The following is a 19,251-nucleotide window of genomic DNA, read 5'->3' on the forward strand; positions in this document are numbered from 1 at the left end:
AAACTCCCATATTATAGTTATTAACACAGAGATAGTATTTTTGAATTCACTGGAATATAATTAAGTTCATAAGGAAAGAATGTGGCTACTGGTAATAAGACTTTTGCTTTTAAAAACAGAGCATCGTTTCCTTCTAAATGTTTGCATTTATTCATTTTCTGAATTATTTGCACATATTGCAATTATTCCCTAAAGATCTTCTATATTTAACTTAACCCTAAAGGGGGAGAATATATTAAAAGATAAATGACTGTCTTTAGTATGTTTTGAGACTAAAAGTGTTCTGCTTGGGAAACATTTCTATTGAATAAGTATTTTTTGCTCTTAGAAAGATGCAGTGAAGATGGCATAAGTTAGCATTAAATGCCTATTTTTTAAAGTTATTTTATTTTATTTTATTTTTTCTTTTTAGGGCCGCACCTGTAGCATATGGAATTTCCTAGGCTAGGGGTCGAATCAGAGCTGTACCCACAGCCTACACCACAGCCACAGCAACGCAGGATCTGAGCTGTATCTGGGACCTACACCACAGCTCATGGCAATGCCAGATCCTTAACCCACTAAGCAAGTCCAGGGATCGAGCCCACATCCTCATGGGTGCTAGTCAGGTTCATTATTGCTAAGCCACGATGGGAACTCCTTAACTTTTATTTTTTATTCGAAGTATAGTTGATTTACAATGCCTCAAGTATACAGCAAAGTGATTTGGTTATATATATATATTCTCTCTATATTTTTTTTTCTTATTCTTCAGATTATTTTCCATATACGTTATTATAAGATGTGGAATATAGTTCCCTGTGCTATATAGTAACTTATTTCTTCCTTAATATTAAGTGCTTTAGTTAACACCATATTTTCTCCTCTGGATGGTCATTGGTATTTGTGATCTTGTGAGCATTTTTTAGAAGCCAGAAGGAAAAGCATGACTATAATTCTGTAGACACATGTCTGCTCCATTCACTGTAATTGCATTAAGGATCAGAAATGAAGACAGGATGAGAATTCAGTACAGACCCTGGAACCCCCCAAACCATTTCCATTTGCTGGTTTTCCATACAGTTGTGGCTTTAAACTCATGCAAAGGTTCTGAATAACTGTCAGGACAATATACAGCTCTGCTTTTGTTCAGCTTATTGCTCATGCTGCAGATATGTAACATTCTTCCATACCAGCCTGTGATGGCTGAAAGGCATCATTAATGTGTTAAATGATGTGGAATGCTTCAGGCACACTATGACACATCACTGCAGAGTGATATTCCCAGATGCACAGGTCTCTGCCTTGATTTCAAATTGGAAAGAAAGAAGCTAAATTATTACCACACAAGCAAAATGCACCAAGAAAATTGTAGTGTATATATTCACTTGTAATCTCTGGGCCTGATTCAGATCTCACTTGTTTGTTGAGAGAAATGAAAGAGTAAAGCTTCCATCTTAGGCTTTAGTAATCGTACAAGTAAAACAACAAGGGGAGAATTCATCAGAGTGAATCACTGGAACCTTATCTCCACTATTTTGTAGTTGATTTTCATTATATTTGAACTTTCTGATACTCATGCTACAAGACACCTTCCTTCATGCTCTGAAAGAATGCATGTAGATGCATCTGGGGTCTAGTTTACTTCCCAGGGTACATAATGACATGGCAGCAGACACTTCTATAGAGATTATATCAGTGCGTCCATTATTTAACAGCAGATCCAAGCTCTACACTTTTCTATTTTTATTTTGAAATGTTTGCTTCCTTGGGAATTCTAAAGCCTGCCTGGCTGTCTTTGACATGAGGCGTTCCTCTGTCATATCTATATATGATGCTTCTAAATCCCAAAGGCAACAAGGTGGATAGAGGAAATATTATTTCAGAATAAGGAGTAAGGAAGATTTTTAAATATCTGCTATATCAATGTATAAAAATTAGACTGGGTTCTAAATGTAGCCAAAGAGCTCTGATAGTTTAGGATTCATTTTAAACATTGTGTATTATTTATTCAAGACACATTAAACTACTTTTTTTCTACTAATAGTTGCTGTTACCTTGTTCTGTGAAATAGCAGGTCACAACAGTACAGGCAAATAAACTTTTTAAGGTCCTTTAGAAAAAGTCAGTTGACAGGAGTGCTTAAATGTCAAAAAAAACGTATTGGTTGATTAAAATTATACCAATAACAGAATTCTAAACAATAGTCCTAGAATCACAAAAAAGAAATAAAACAGGAAAACTAATGACTGGATTTCCAGTTCAGTCCCTTCACATGATGGATAACAATTTTCGACCAGAAGAAAAGAAGAGATTTGTCTTTCATCGTTAAATTAAGTGGATGATAGAGGCTATTCTGTTTAAAGCCAATGCTAGGAGTGTTTCCTTTATATTGGAAAGTTTCTAAGATGCTATCTTTGCATAAATTAATGGTCTGTCAGCAGAAAATCTGAGTGAACATAAGTTGAGTTCTCTTTTTTAAAAATAATATTATTTACTGCTCATTTTTCAATGGGGTGGTAACTGCAAAATTCCTAGAGTGATATCAAGCACCTCAGAAAGTCCTACCCATAAGTGCTGACTTCCTTTCCCTTCATATTTTATATCTGAGCTTTTTTTGGCCCAGCTTTCCTAGTAGCCAGGAACTCAATTCCAATACTATGATATGAACATATATTTCCTTTTCTTTACACCTATCTAATTTAGTTCTATTTTTCAAGGTACAGTATATATTATAAGAACAAAATATGGGGCATTCAGATGTATTTATTGATCCAATAACCCTTTTTACAAACAGCTCAGTGGAAAGAAGTTGCTGAGTAGTGTGATATTTTGATTAATTAATACATGTTAGGAGTTCCCATTGTGGTGCAGCAGAAATGAATCTGACTAGGATCCATGATGATGTGGGTTCCATCCCTGGCCTCACCCAGGAGTCAGCTGGCTAAGGACCCAGCATTGCCATTAACTGTGTTTGTAGGTTGCTGTGGCTGTGGCTGTGGCTGTGGCCCACAGCTATAATTCTGATTCGACCCCTAGCCTGGGAACTTCCATACGCCGTACCTGAGACCCTAAAAAGCAAAAACAAACAAACACACACACAAAAACATGTTAGTTCCAATTCCCATTTATTTTGAAATCTCAAAATACTTAAAAGAGAACTACTGTAATTCATCGTATTTATTTATAAATGTTAGCACCAGGAATTTTAAAATCTAACACTAAGTGTGGAGAAAAAGGTTTGAAGATCCAAAATAATTCAAAGAAAACATCAGTGGCATGTGAGTACTTCTTAAATTTGGAAGATGAACTAAAGATGATTCCAAGTGTTAGAATCTGGTAAACTTGGGAAAATGGAGGTTTCATTAGTAGAGAGGAAAAAAAAAATGAGAGAAAGTGTTTTGAGGGAGAGTTTTCATTTTTGGATGGTGGACATTTCCAGTAAACACTCACTCATTCTTTCAATAAACATTTGAGTGAATACAAAGTACTACAAGGCATTGTTCTAAGTCCAAGAACCACAAATGTGAACATCGGACAAGGTCCAAGCTCTTAAATAAATTTACACTCTTCTGAACAATTCCATTCATTTCAACAGAAGGACACAAATAGGAAATTACAACTGGTTTTCAGGAGGACCCTTTTGTAGAGGGAGGACAGAAACCAGACTGCATTATGAATGAGAGAACAAAGAAAGAAGCAAGAATTACTTTATGAAAGAAATCTAATCTTAGATTGAAAATTAGGAGAAAAACAAGATGAAATCATGAGGAGTCAATTAATAATGTGCAACACGTGTGTGTGTGTGTGAGTGTGTGTATTGTTGTTGCTACAGCTGCTTTCATTTAATTACGTATATCTTCCTCCAAGATGAAGAAAAACCTATGCAACATAAAATGCAAAGAGAAAAATCCAGGAAAGTGTTTGTCTAAGATTCTGGAAGGGAAAGCAATCTGCTTGAGAGCACATTCTTTAGAGTCAGGAGTCAATGGGGGTTAGTGACGACAAACAGGAAGAATAAGATTTAGAAAAGCTGATGAGATAGCACTTTCCTTCTAAACTTGATGGTCTTAAAAAGTTAGGAAGATCTAAGGAAAAAGCACACTCCAGTGTATCGCCTCTGCACAATACTTCACTTCTGGTGCCCAAATGTATGGGGTTTTTCCCTACACCACGCCATTCTGCAACCCCAGCTAGATGTCCTACAATTCAATTCAATTCTGATACTGTCTACCTAGATTTAACATCTGATCCCATAGGTTAAGGGCTCAGTCCCACAGACTTCTCCAGCCCCTGGAGACACTAATCTCAAGTCTAAATTGTTATCTGTGCTTCTGATCTGCCAGGTATAAATCAGAGGTTTCCATGACACCCTCTTCACATTCAATTAGTATATTAGAGCAGCTCACAGAACTCAGAAAACATGTTACTTACTAGATTTACAGTTTATTATATAAAAGAATGCAACATAGGAACAGCCAGATAAAGAGAAGAATGGGGCAAAGTACTGGGCAGGGAATTTCCATGATTTCTCCAGACACATCACCTATGAGCACCTCTACCCAGAATCTCTCTGAACCATGTCCTTTGAGCTTTTAAGGAGGCTTCATTGTATAGGCGTGATTGATTACATCATTAACTATTATGCTTGAACTCCATCTCCAGCCCCTCTACCTACCCAGAGGTGAGGTTGAGAAGTGAAGGGACTAAAAGTTCCAACCCTCTAATCATATGGTAGGATCTCTGGCAAACATCCACCATCCTTGCGGGCTTTCCAAAAGTTCTTTTCTTAGCATAAACTTAGATGTGATTGAAAGGGATGATTATAAATAACAAAATATACCTTTCTTTCTCTTATAACTTAGGAAATTCCAAAGGCTTTAGGAGTTTTGTGCCATAAACTGGGACCAAGGCCAAATACATATTTATTATTATAAATCACAATATTACAGAAGGGAAATCATTTGTGTAGAATGAGAGAGTAAAGGATAAGTTTGGGGAAGAGTGGAGATGATAAAGAAGCTCTCTTGCAGAATACCCCTAAAAAGCTATGAAAAAAGACTGAGAAGCGAGGATCAGGTTTTTTGTAGATAGTATAGGTTACAGTAGATTTTCCCAGTAGGCAAGCACCCCGTCTATCTTCAAGGCAGTATTTCATCTGGAGCAATATGGCATGAATCAAAGAATGGCAGAAAGAATATGAGAATAGGAAGTGGAAAGTGGAGTTAGAGTTGTGAGACAATAGTAGAATTTTCATCACTTGAATAAATGTTGAAAATGCTTCTTGGATCTCAGTTTCTATAAAATGGGGGTGGGGTGGATCTCAAAAAATTGAAAGCCTATGATTCCTCTGTTAGTGCCCCTTCTCCTTATCTGAGATTGTTATATGCTATAAGATAGTGGGAACAGGACAGATTCTATAATCGAGGTTTGAGAATAAACAGAGATGAATATTCCACTAGTAGAATGATTTTTTTTTCAGAACTAAAAGGTAAACATACTCATTCAAAGAAGAAAAAAAAGAAGAAGCAATTTACTCCAAGGTATAACTTCACAGATCTTTGTTTTGCAATCTGTAATTCTTTCTGTACATGTTTGACTGATGGATTCATGGATACAATCTTTATGTAGAGACCATGCTTTTTATCTCACTGACATACTTTGTGAAAATATAAAGAGCTGGGGACTAACATCCGAACGTACAACACAATCCTCTACAATTTAGAAGGTACCTTATCATGTGGTCATCACATGGCTTTTACAGTGTCATCAAGAGAAAAATCAACAAAGTCAATCTTACAAACTAAATTAGAAGGAACACATTCATGTTTCCCCTTTATAACCATGTCAGAGATAGTAAGGTTAGGAGGAATTTAAATAGCAGGCATCATATCTGTCATGGCCATATCTTTCTAGGGGTAGGGAGCTCATTTCTCAAGGCTACTAGTCCATTAACCTTCACAAGAGCAAAAATAAAGCAAAACAATGAAACACTCTCTGGAGAAATGATATTGCTTCTAATCTTGCTTATATATCTTACCAGGGGGGATTTGAAGATGGAACAAAGACCTCTACCTCCCAAGGCACACGAAATGATACAGAACTCCTGAAATAAATACATAAAATGCCTTGTGGTGCATGTTGTAGATAAATTTGTGATTTTTCTGAAGAATGAGAGTGGGGTTAGGGAGAGTAACTGATATCATTCCCGCTGAACTTCTGTCTTACCCTGTGATTTGTAACTGGGAGGCCAAAGCAGCAACCCCATTTATTTTTTAAAGTCCTGGCTGGCTCTTGGTTGCCACTTTACCTAGATTCATTCACTTTATATATCTGGAACTATTAGTTTCCTGATAAATGCATTGTCAGAAAGCCGGAGGTCAATGATAAGAGAGGAAATAAGGAGTTTTGCTTGTTTTTATACATTTCTGTTTGAGTTAGGAGATAATTATAACACAGATTGATGCTCCTATTTTAAACAAGGTAGTAAATCAGAGTGAAATATAGGATTTGAGAAAGCCATTTACCACATAATTATAATTTCTTAAAACCCCTGGGCTCACTGAATATGAGAAGCTATAATCATGTGATCATAGCAATAGCATTACTCATCTTTTTTTTTTTTTTTTCTCTCATGGAAGACAGTTAAATAAACCTAAGTTACAAATCTTTAAATATTATTAGTTACAAAGTTTAAATATCATTAACTGAGGCAAAACAAAAGCATATGTTGCTTGGTCTGAGATCTAGCTTCAAGGTTACAGATTCAGTAAGCAAGATTAAATAATGATTCAGTGCACTTCATTAAAAAGACATGTCTTTTCCACACATAAACTTCATTTATCATCATGAGACAATGTAAAACTAAAAGAATTTCATCAATATAGAAGACCAGAAAAAAAGTGGGAACAAAAGAGGGACTTGAAATCAGATAGAGACACATTTGAACATGGACTCCGTCAGAGGCTATATTCAAAATGTCTCTAAACTGGTATGGCAGAGACATGGATCCCTCAGAGGTTGGAAGAGTTCCAGCACAGAGATCTGGATACCTTTCTGATGCCAGGATTTATCCTCTGGTTACTGGATTTTGGGGGGAGAAGAAGGGATACTGGTCTGGAGACCTCTCTAATGCCAAGATTTATCGCTTTGGTTGCTAGATTATGGGGAAAGGAAGTGTGGGACCTGATATACTGGGTTCAGGGGGCTACTCAAGGTACTTGAGGAATTAACCAGCACAGATGTATTTCTATACTCACCTGCAGAAGTAATTATATTTGCTTCTAACCAGTATCAAAGTACAAAATGTTAACAACCAACAGAGTCATACTGGTGCATACTTGATAAATATTATATTAATTTTGCATCATGTGTAGTTTAACTACCCTCCCTGAGTCAGCCAAGTGAGAGAAAAAGTGATAAATGAGTTTAGAGGTTATCATACTAAGCAAAATAAGTCAGAAAGATAAAAACAAATACTATATGATATCACTTATTATGGAATCTAAAATATAATACAAATGAACCTACCTACAAGACAGAAATAGACTCAAGATATAGAGAACAGATTTGTGGTTGCCAAGGGAGGGGATGCGGGGGAGGGATGGACTGGGAGTTTGGGATTAGCAGATGCAAACTACTAAATACAGGGTGGATAAACAACAAGGTCGTACTGTATAATGCAGAGAACTATATCCAATATCTTGTGATAAACCATCATGGAAAAGAACATGAAAAATAGTATATATTTGCATAACAATTATTTTGCTGTACAGCAGAAAATAACACAACATTGTAAATCAATTATGCTTCACACAATTTTAAAAATTAGAAAAAAAAAATAAAGTGTTGAGTTTCCTTGTTAGTTATTTGGCTGCTCTAAGACCTCTTCTAGCTAATGGAATTTAGTCATCTCTTTCTCTCTTCTTCTGACATCCAGTATTCATATCCTCAAAGCAAGGAGCAAGTCCTGCCAGAGAGCAGAGGGGTTTCTGTAATTCAAGCCAAATGGAGAAAAGAAGCAGAGTGGACACTCAGTCCTAACTTCCGGTTCCAGGTGAACCCTCCTGGAAGCCGATATGAGAGCTATAGTTCTAGTTGAAACATTCTCAGGGTGCCATCCTGTCTCTTCTTTTCCCCTCTTTTTGGCTCCAATGTTTATTTCTTTGTGTATAAATGATCCAATAATATCTCTGAATTGAATAACTTGAACTGTATCCCCTAATTATGACAGCTTATAGCAATAATTATGAATAATAAATATCTATCAGCTTAATTTTGCACGAGTAGTGTTGATTAGAAAACTGTTTTTTAATCATTCTTCACAGTTTTCACCTTGGGAAAATGACTGTCTTATTTCAAAGGGATATCAATGGTATGTTTCTGGATACTCTGTGAAGTAAACCCTCCTATATGTTTAAGAGAATCATAACTAAAACCTCATAAATAATATTGGACACCACACTGTTAAAAAAACTATAGTAAAAAAAAAGTCACAGAAATTATCAGAGAATTGAAAAACACATAGAAGATTTAAAGGGTGATTGAAAAAACAAGATTTACTCACAGTAAAGAAAACAGAAAGGTGGATGTTAAGATGAAGAAAGGTCAGAAGTTTGTTTTCCATTCCATCTTAAAGCCCTTTGCTTACAACCAGGAAACACAGAATTTTTTATTTTTTATTGGGAAAATACAGTTGGTGAAATCACACACACACACACACACACACAAATATATATATATATATATTCATACCTGGAGATTTGTTGGATCAGTAATTCCAACTCTTTCACCAAGACCTGTTTTCACTAAGCTGCTCTTCAATTCTGTATTTTTAATTTTTAAATATAAATTGTATCTATTAAATAAAATGGGTTTATTTTCTTCTTTTTTAATTAATCACAGAGTTTTAACTACCTAAGCTATATTACCCAGAACTGCTGAGGACCATAAGATATATAACTAAATACAAAATCTGATATAATTATAACAAAGATATTTATAGCTTTAAATATCTTTCCTGAGCTACAGTCAATGTCAATTAAGTTCACTGAAACAGGAAAATGTCTCAAGGAGCCCCACAAGCACTATCTCCAGAGCCTCTAATGTTTAAAGATTTCAAATTCGGAAGCAATGGTTAAACTAGCTTAAAATCATCTAACTTATATGATTTACTCTCACTTTGAAGAATTAAATTAAGCTACTTAATGTACCATAACTGTCTAAAAGTGATAAAAGAGAATATCCTGGGGCTCTGAAATCTTTTTTTCTTTCCACCTTTTTGTCTACACTTTCTGTCAAAACTGTTACTTGGTTCTGAGATGGCAGGAGTAGGAAGCCCTCAGCAGGTACTCACCAGCCTGGTTCGTTGTGATACTGACTGCAGCAAATTGTCTTGGTGGTGAGCTCAGCTCTGACACCCCGTTAATGGCATCAATTTCAAAGGTGTAGTTAGTGTGTGCCAGGAGGTCTGTCACTGTCACCGTGGTGTTGGTGAGTCCAAACTGTCGAGGGAGGAAGCGGACATTTGGGCTGCATGGCTCACACTGTTTTACATTCCACCCACATTTTTTACATATGATGTTGAAGGTAACATCTTTCCGGCCTCCTGTGTCCAGGGGCCAACTCCAGTCCAGGATAACGGAGGTCTCATTTATATTAGATATAACATTTCTCGGTGCAGATGGAGGTCCTGCAAAGTAGTTCAACAAAGATTAATGAGCCTCACTTCTGTTTTCTACTACAAGGGAAATAGATAATTTACAATGGAACTGAAAGAGGTAAATAACCATCTTGTCTTTATTATATACTTTTAATTCGTCCTTAGAGGATCCATGAGATTATAGACACATGGATTCAAGAATACCGTCCTCCCCCAGCTATGAATGGGGGAGTTTTGACTCAAAGTTGAGGATGCATTCACAAAGCCCAGCAAAGGAATTTACCACTAAATTCAATGCCCTTGTGAATAGTTATGAAAACTTTAGTATTAGTTTTATAAATCTTAGTCCTTTTTCCCTATGACCTATGACCAACGTGTAACAAGAGGGAATAGAAAAGTAAAAACACAGATCCCATGCCTATAACCTCCCCTATCCTGTCAAATATGATGCAAAATCTAAAACAAGATACAATTTTCTTTCTTTCTAGGGGTCCTGATGCAGGAAGTGCTTTAAAAACTAATTCATTTTGTGTGATAAATGTTGCATTTGTGATGAGCCAAGCATGGAGAATGAAGCAGAGAAAGCTTTCAATTTGCACATGGATAACGAAAGGAAATGGACCAAATACTTAAAAAAAAAAAAAAAAAAAAAGCACAATAACAAGAATTAAAAACGAAATAAAACAAACATGGAGGCATGGGTTGCAGCAAAACTACTCACGGGTACAAGCCATGGATGGAGGGTCTTTGTCTGCTCGGAAGTAATTATTCTCACACCTGCAGTTCACTGAACCATCTTCGTGAGTAGAACTGTGAGGTGGGCACTTAGCACACTTCATATTACCATCCGAAGCCTTGTAGAAACCTGGTCGACAAGCTATAAACAAAACGATTCTTTTAAAATTCTGTGACAATTTGGAAAACGCATTCTTGAAAATACGTAAACAGATTTCAGGAGGCTGGGCATGCATTCATGATGAATAAAATCCCTTTTTCTCTCCCAGAATTCACAGAAGCAAATAATGTGGCCCAATGTAGTTTCTCCACATATACGTTTTGAATTTGCACCAAATGTTAAGGGGTGTTGGTGGGGGGGAACCCAGCAAGATTTAGATTACTTTGGCTCTAGAGTGTGATGAAATTTCCAGCTCATGTTTTCACAGCTTTACTTGGCATTGGACTATTTGTGGAGAAAATAAAGCAAAGCCATGTCATCATGCAGCCATTCCCTTTTAAAACATGAGTCAATGTGTACACTCTCTGTACTGTAGTTAGCACTATATTACATACTCGCTTATTTTCTAATTAGTTTCTGTGTGTACAACTTTATCCTCACAAATTGTAAGCAACTGAAAGAAGAAATCATGGCTTTGTCTATATTTTAAGATTCTTGATATATGGTTCTCCTGAACTTGATTTTTTTTTTCTGCCCTGACAGCGTCATTCCTTAACTTCTATGGTAATAGCCTAAAAAAAATATTTTAATATATTTCTTTGTCTGTATCTCTAATACACAGGGAGGCATAATTTCTATTTAAACTGGTATCTTGAGAATTGTTACTAAACCTTTTTAAAATAATTATGTTATCTTCTTTCTAGCCATATCTTTGAACGACATTTTTTTTTTAAGCCCAAGGAACTGGTTACCAAATAATGACTTCAGCTGCCCTTTTAGTATCGGCTATCTATTTACAGCTTTTAAAGAAATATGTCCATTATAGCATTTTCATTTAATCTGTTATTATAAAATTTAAAATGCTATACCATTTTATTTGGTCTCTTTTCACATTGAGAACTGAAATCATAATGAAAATCCTAACAAAAGTCCCTTGGCATTCTTTTGAGGAAGGAATTCAGGGTCTCAAATTTTTAATTTTCTTCCAATAATCTTTGGAGGCCAATAATTTCTTAAGTCTTTAAAACTCAATTTCAAAGCAACATTGAGATTTGATGGCTTAAGGCACTTACTTTTGGAATAGACTCTATAAACTATCTTTATCATTGAATTCCAAGGTTTTCTTACACCAACTTCTTATTGTGCATAACAGGTTATCTGCATTCAAATAACACCGGTGTGAATAGATCTTAACTTTCATAATCACTAAATGTATTCTGAAAGGTAACACTTACAGCTATAATAGTATCGAACATTTCTTAGAAGATAACACTGCCAGGGAAAATACATTGACAATACAAACAATTAGAATAACTTAAAATTATAGTAATCATTAATCTAGTCTTGCTGTTTTCAAGTTCCCACTAAGAATGGCTGCATTAGGACTATATTACATTAAATTGAACAACTTGTGGTACCATATTGAGAGGCATCCAAATATATTCTGCTGCCCTAACCAAACTTGGATTAGGATTACAAACTTTTAAACAGTGTCCTTAAGCACTGGTTAGAAACATCTACTCATACCTCATGTCATATTGCCTCAGGGGGAAATGATACCAAGTATAAACAAACTATGCACTTAACTTCTGGTTTCAATTTAGCTCATCACTGAGTGCCTTTAAATTTGCAAGAGGGCATTGCTGAGTCTTTAAAAGATTAAGTTGCAGTGTTTCAATGTACTTTGTTATTTTGTTTGCTTGTAAATTTATCTGAATGTTTTTATTTGAGGCTTTTATTGTTTTTACATCATTTAGCATAAAGGTATTCACTAAACACTCAATCACTTTTTGTTAATACCATAAATGGCTATACTATGTGATGCTTAAAGAAAAGACAGGACAGTTATATAATCATTTAGCTGCAGCACCACAACACAGGATTTCTGGTAATAAGTTGAAAGTAACTACAGTTAATTAACCTAGAGTTAAGAATGTGACTCAAACTATTAAGGAGATTTTTTTTTTTTTTGTCTTTTGAGGGCAGCATATGGAAGTTCCCAGGCTAGGGGTCGAAATAGAGCTTAGCCACCAGCCTATGTCACAGCCACAGTAACGCCAGTTCCAAGTCACATCTGTGATCTACACTACAGCACATGGCAACACTGGATGTTTAACCCACCGAGTGAGGCCAGAGATTGAACCACATCTTCACGGATCCTAGTTGTGTTTGTTTCCGCTGAGCCACAACAGGAACTCCTTTTTTTTTTGGCTGTACCTGAAGCATGCAGAAGTTCCAGGGCCAGGGATGGAATTTGCACCACAGCTGCAACCTGAGCCACAGCAGTGAGAATGCCAGATCCTTAACCTGGTAGGCCACCAAGGAACTCCCTTGTTAGTCTTGAAGATACAAATGTCCCTAATTCTGTCCATTCCAAAAAAATCCCTTGCCATTTGAAAGCAGCAACAGACATTTAACTAAGGCCACGTGGAGCATGCACTCCATTCTGATTAGGCTGTTGGAAGAAATACACAGAAGGAATCCCATTTGAGAAAGATTTTGAAAAGATGGTAGGAGTTGGCCTGTAAGAAGTGTAATTAAATACATAAATAGATCAACACGAAAAGACAAACCGTTAAGTAGAGGAATGTGGTGGGTACTGTCGGTTACATATTCAATATCCAAATCCTACTTCCTGCTTGCTAGCAGAAATCTTGATTTTATTTAGAACTGCATTCTGCCAGGTTACTCCCTAACTCAGATTTCATTTGCAAATAGGGATGGATGGCCAAAGTTATGGCCAAGGAGATGGCTAAAGAGATACAAAGAGAAATCCGATGAAAGTCTTTGAGATACCTTTTTTCCTTCTAATAAGATGATCCAAATGCAACTGAAACCACTTCATCTACATTAGCATTGATTATGAGCATAATGGCTTACGTGCAACAATAAATTAAAGACCAAGAAAATCAGAGAGATGTGTACCCTGCACTTGTCGACCCAGAAAGCACCTATATCAAAATCCTTTATAGTGTCAGAAAAAGTGAAGTCACTGTGGTCAAAGTTTCTTTTACTTAACAGCAGAAAGCATTTCTAAATGATATAAAAGACAAAGAAAATTCAGGTGAGATGTATTCATTAAGCAGAATTATTGCTTAAAGGAGCCAGAAAGATCCTAAGAAATCACATTGGTCAGTCTTGTGTTCTACATCTGAGGACACTGAAATCAGAATATTAGGTGATACACAGTTAGGGACACACTCTACTCTGCATTCTGGCACTTGGTAGCTTGCTTATAGGATTTAACCACCAATTTATAGATACTCATTGAATGCCAACTAAATTCTGTGTACGACTCTAGGTTCTATTGTAAAATCCTAAATTTAGAAGACATATTTTTGGAGCTCCCATCGTGGCTCAGTGGTTAACAAACCTGACTAGTAACCATAGGGTTGCGGGTTCTATCCCTGGCCTTCCTCAGTGGGTTAAGGAACCAGTGTTGCTGTGAGCTGCCATGTACATCCCATGTTGCTGTGGCTGTGGTGTAGGCTGTCAGCTGTAGCTCCGATTAGACCCCTAGCTTGGGAACCTCCATATGCCGCAACTGCGGCCCTAAAAAGACAAAAGACAAAAAAAAAAAAAAAAGACTTTTTTTTCTTTAAGAACTTTCACATATACCATCTCAATTAAATCTCACAACAGTTCTATTGAAATAATCAAGGCATTGTTAACCTTATTTTACAGAATGGAAAACTGAAGCATAAATAGAAAGAGTAGCATACCTAAGATAAAGAGATTCATAGTCTAAATAAGCAAGAGAATTTCTGCTTTTAATTTTATGTAAATCACTCATTAAAGGCAAATTATTTTCCTACCGATTCTAAACTGTTGGTATGACACTGAAGAATAATCATCTAAAAAAATTTTAATACAACACATTTAAACATATGCAAGCCTTTTGCTATTTATTTCCAATAAGATACCAGAAATGCTCTTGTGAATTCTCTAGGATTTTCTATGTATTCAAGGTCTAACTTTATTATAAGCAGATGAGCAATTGTGCTTTTGTTGGATGGGCAGGTGTTGTCTGGCAACTTTAAGAATAGGATGACCCACTAAATGTGGGAGGCATACATGTGAATTTTCCTTTTATTGATACAAACGGAATCTCTAATCCTCCGCTCAAACTGTTCAACAGATTTGAGAATGACTAAAAAGTTTATATTCATCAATAAAATTATTTTATTGGTAAGAAATATTATCTTTCAGGGGAAATTCCTTCTATAATACACTTACTTTAAACTTTTTCTCGCCAATAATATCCCTCCCTTGCAATAAATCGACTTGAAGTTAAATACCTGTCCTTCTATTAAACTGTTTTCATTCTTTAAAAAAATTGTCACACAAAAATTTGAAACTTTACTTCTAAGGGGCATAAATACTTGTGTTTTATTATCTTTGGTTACAGTAGCAGCAGTAATGATTGTAATTTGAAAATATCTCCTCCCCTTCCTTGAATGTAAAACTACGTTTCTCTCACTATGTATTTTTTTACAGTCTGAGAAGGTTTAGCCTTCAAAAAAATAAAACCCAGGAAAGGAATAGAAAGCACATGTTAATGCGTTTTCTTTCTTTTTCTTACTCAAAGGAAGTCGTGGTTAACTTATTATAGAATACCAAAGAACAAAGAACAGGCAAAAACAGTAAATAAATACTGATTCAGATTTACCCAGCTTTAAGTTTTAAAATTAAAAAAAACAAAAACAAAACAAAACCCTTATGCCATATAGTTAAGGCCTTCTCTCAGTTGGCCAGCTACTAAAGCAATATTTAACAAAGGTGGAAATGCACATACTCAAAGCCTGATGCACAAAATGACAGGATTCTAGTTTATATCTTTCCTCAGCTAACCCAGTAGTACATGTTGTTGTCAGTGGAAAACTGGTAAAATTATTCATAGATTTCTACCTCACAGTAGGAAAACCAAAGAGTGATCAAATAGTATAAGACCTTTTAAGTGGAAGCAAACTGCCACCTTTTGTGTATGTGTGTGTTGATCAGAGTAGGATGATCCATGAAACTAAATAAACCATTAAAAATAGGATACAGCGTCTTCTCAAATCCTACTGGTTATCAACATGGATTTACCAGGAATCAAACTTGTTCATGCAATGTTTGGATTTCATTTATTCACTTTCAAAAAATAAACATGTGTTGATCTCTTAAAATGACCTAGACCCTTTATTGTGTCCAGTCATAGTGATAAAATTCACAATCTCTTTAGAGGAGACCAATTAATTCCATATGGCATTGTTATTTTAGAAATGGATCTTCTCACTTGAGAATGTGAGTAATTAAGACACTTTGCAATAAGACATTTTTAAAGTTACTTCCACCAGAAATTCCCTGATTTGGTTTCTTTTTATCCCAACACTCCAAGGTATTTTCAGCATCTGATAGTAAGACCTCTAGACTGAGAAAGTGGAAGTGTAGCTTTTGATCTAGTCTGTACTACTGAATTGGTATTATCTCAAAGGCATTGATGAGTTGTCTTCAAATTTTAATAAGGTGGTTGGGGTAGTGATTTCCTCTTCTAAAATGAGTCTTAAGTTCCATTTTCAGTAATTATTGTCTATTCCCAGGTCAGACTCTGAGCAATATAGAGACAAGAGTTATTTCCTCTTCATTTTATAGGCTCAGTGTCTAGCACACTGCCCAGAGCCTAGAAGTTGGTGAGATACACTTTTTAAGTGGGTAATTAACTTGCAACCTGTTGTCCTCTCTGGACTTTTAAGTTCCTCATTTATCAAATGATGGGTATTGACTAACTAGTTTCTAAATTGTTCAGGCTAGACATTTTTATAGGTTAATAATTTTTATACCAAATTTGTAAGATTCCTTGAGCTTTCTAAGTAGAAAAAAAAATAGAGCAAAGTATCTTCACTTTCATTCCTGCTTTAAGGATTAAAATTAGCCATTAAAAGTATAAAATCACATAGGGAAATAAGACAAAGAAAAGAGGTTTTTCTTCTGTTTTAAAATAGATATACTTGAAAAGGGAATTACAGAATTTTGCCCTTTTCAGTGTTTTCCTGTATCAGAGCAGTATGTATTGAAAGGACATGTTAATTTCATGATCAGGTGGACTGAAAGATAAATTGAGTGCCAAATAAATAATTCCCTATTTATACTTTCAATATATAAAAAGTATAAATAGTATAAAAAGTATATTTCATTATACTCTTCCTTTATGTACATTTTAGATAGAGTAGAATGTTTAAAATTTGGGAATCTTATGGAAATTAATAAAAATTAAAAATGTTTACATGAATTACTATTTTTAATTTTTTAATGTAAGAATGTGTGATTTTCTTCTTCTCTTTTAGTGATAAGGTAAAGAAGTACAGTATTAAACATATAATTTAAAAGAGAATACTTTTTCCTTCTGTTAGTTTGAAATAAGGTTTTATTTATCTTTGTCTTTTTAATCTATTTCTTTTTAATTCCTCAGTTTTAAGTGCCCAGTTAGTGAGAATACCTGTGGCTCATTTACTGAGCAAACCTCAAAACTTACTGAAAAACCCCAGGATGGGCCACAGTGAAACAAAAATGATGAAGCCCTTGCCAAATGTTAACTTTCTATTGAGAAACACAAAAAATATGAATAAAATAATAGAAGGAAGCCACAGTAATACCAATTTTCAGTAAATGAATTGGACATATTTTGGGAATCTTCTGATACCATATTTATAAAGAGGTAACAATAAAACAGTAACTAAATACTATGGGTCAGTAGTGGGATAAAATAACAAACTGCCAGCTTTGGAAAAGAATAAAGAAAAAAAGTATGAAATAGGGGGTATTATGAGCACTACCTATACAATGAATAATAATTATAAAAAAGCTTCCGGATAGAATCTTGGCCTCATTCCCAAAGCACATAGCACACTTTCCCTCTAAGTTATAATTGATGGGTTTAAGCTATGCTGATACAGAGAATGGGTAAAGTTACCATAGTGAAAGGAAAACAAATGCACTTAGTAAACCATGGTGGCTACTGTTGAAAGAAAGTAGACAGCTTTTCAATTGCAAAGTGAATTTTGTCTCCAGTTGACTAATGTGGTTGACTTTTAAGAGAAAACATGGTCCTAATTAAGGGTTAAAAGGCTCATTTCAATTTGAATTAACTTTAAATTAAAAAATAAAGCTGTTGGTAAATAGAGTCCTTTTAGTATTCAGACCTGAGCTCTATATACACAGGGCTATATTATCAATTCCCAGCCATAAACACAAACTAATGACCAGAACCAGCACTGACTAAACAGATGATTTCCTGGCCTTGCAATTCCAGGCCTGACAGGGTCTATTTGCCGGTACAAGGTCAAAGCAACTGTTTATTCCCAAAATGAGCTGCACTCCACAATCTTACAGGAACTCTATTCTTTGCTATTTGAATAGAGGTACAATGCTTTGAGCAAGGCAGAGGCATTTCAATACACTGGAAGTGGCTATGTTCAGTCATTAAACCCTGTCTACAATGTGCAGCATTTACCAAGTGATCAAGTGGTCCCTTCTTCTGTTCCTTCCACTGTTCAATAAAAAAAGCCTAAGGCAAAATGCCACCCTACCATTAAACACAACAGAATCAATCACAATCTAGTGTGGCTCAAAGATAGCTTAGTAACAAGACTTTATTGTGTTTGTTGCTGTTCCACCAGATTTAGCAAGACAGGTGCCAGTAACACTGAAATATGTGCAATGCACGTTCACCACAAAGAGAATGCTAAAAGAGACCCCCGTTCCTAAGGATGTGGTATTTCTCCAGCTTTTCAGTTGACTTCTACTCTCAGGAGGAATTGTGTGTTCTAGAGTAGTGCTAGCTGAGTTTTTCTATTCTAATTATCGATGCCCAGAGAATGAGCACCAGTAATAAAATTTACAAATGCATAGGAATATGTATGCAATGAGCAGGTAAATACTAAAACGGGAAGGAAAGAGAGACTATAAAAGAGAAAATCATATACTCAGGACATACTGAGAGAAAGCCTGGAAAAGGTTTTTAGAATTATGCCAGAAGTTTTCTTTAGAACAGAATAGCCCTGGAATGTCTAAGAAAACTATTCCTAGGAAAGGATTTTGGAGGCAGTAAATCACTTCCATGTCTAAATAAACCCTACTACGGATTAGCATTTTCTAAGCTTGGAACTAGATAGAGCTTGGAGATGTCAGCAACCCAACACTCATCTTAATAAGTCAATTTTAGGAGACTAGTATCGTCGTCATAAATTTACAGTCACCCCCAATTAGGCATTTGAGATACAAGTCATGAAAAATGTCAGATGCTATTTCCAAGAACTAATGTATATGAATGTACAGAGAAAAAATAGGTCCTGTGTATGTTTATATATACAAAGATATATGAACAGTGTTACTTATAATATTGGCAAATTTAGAAAAAATATAATGCTTTGAATTAGAAAAGTGGTTAAATTATGCTATTTTCATACAATTTCAGACATAAATTCTGCTTTTCTTATACATTTATGATACACATTATATCTCACTCAGATATTCACAATATCTTATGGTAAAAAAGCAGGATAAAATAACATGTATGCAATCCTGCTTTTATTGTTTATATTTTCTTATTAACATTTTCACTTATCTAATTAAAAACTTTAAACAAGCCTTAGAAGCATAAAGATTGCACATATACATACAAAAATTATCAAAACACTTTAGAGTGTGTGTGTGTGTGTGTGTAATGGGACCTTTA

General features: G+C 35.3%; 1 protein-coding gene across 5 annotated transcripts in view; it reads right to left on the reverse strand.

The window, feature by feature from the left end:
* Positions 1-19,251, reverse strand: part of EPHA3 (EPH receptor A3) — a 351,064-nt gene that overhangs the window by 112,414 nt on the left and 219,399 nt on the right. For all 5 annotated transcript variants that reach the window (XR_014822332.1, XR_014822333.1, XR_014822334.1 and 2 more), the window contains 2 exon segments: positions 10,362-10,517; positions 9,335-9,670 (listed from right to left, as the gene is read on the reverse strand). Coding sequence is in view for 2 of the 5 variants with exons in the window: in XM_021068363.2 (XP_020924022.1) it covers positions 9,335-9,670; positions 10,362-10,517 (492 nt within the window). In the remaining 3 variants the exon portion in view is untranslated.

This window comes from Sus scrofa, chromosome 13 (assembly GCF_054392235.1).
Source record: "Sus scrofa isolate SSC_HxYL_T2T_F1_AM1 chromosome 13, Sscrofa_HxYL_maternal_Yorkshire_Landrace_v2.0, whole genome shotgun sequence".
NCBI lineage: Eukaryota > Metazoa > Chordata > Mammalia > Artiodactyla > Suidae > Sus > Sus scrofa.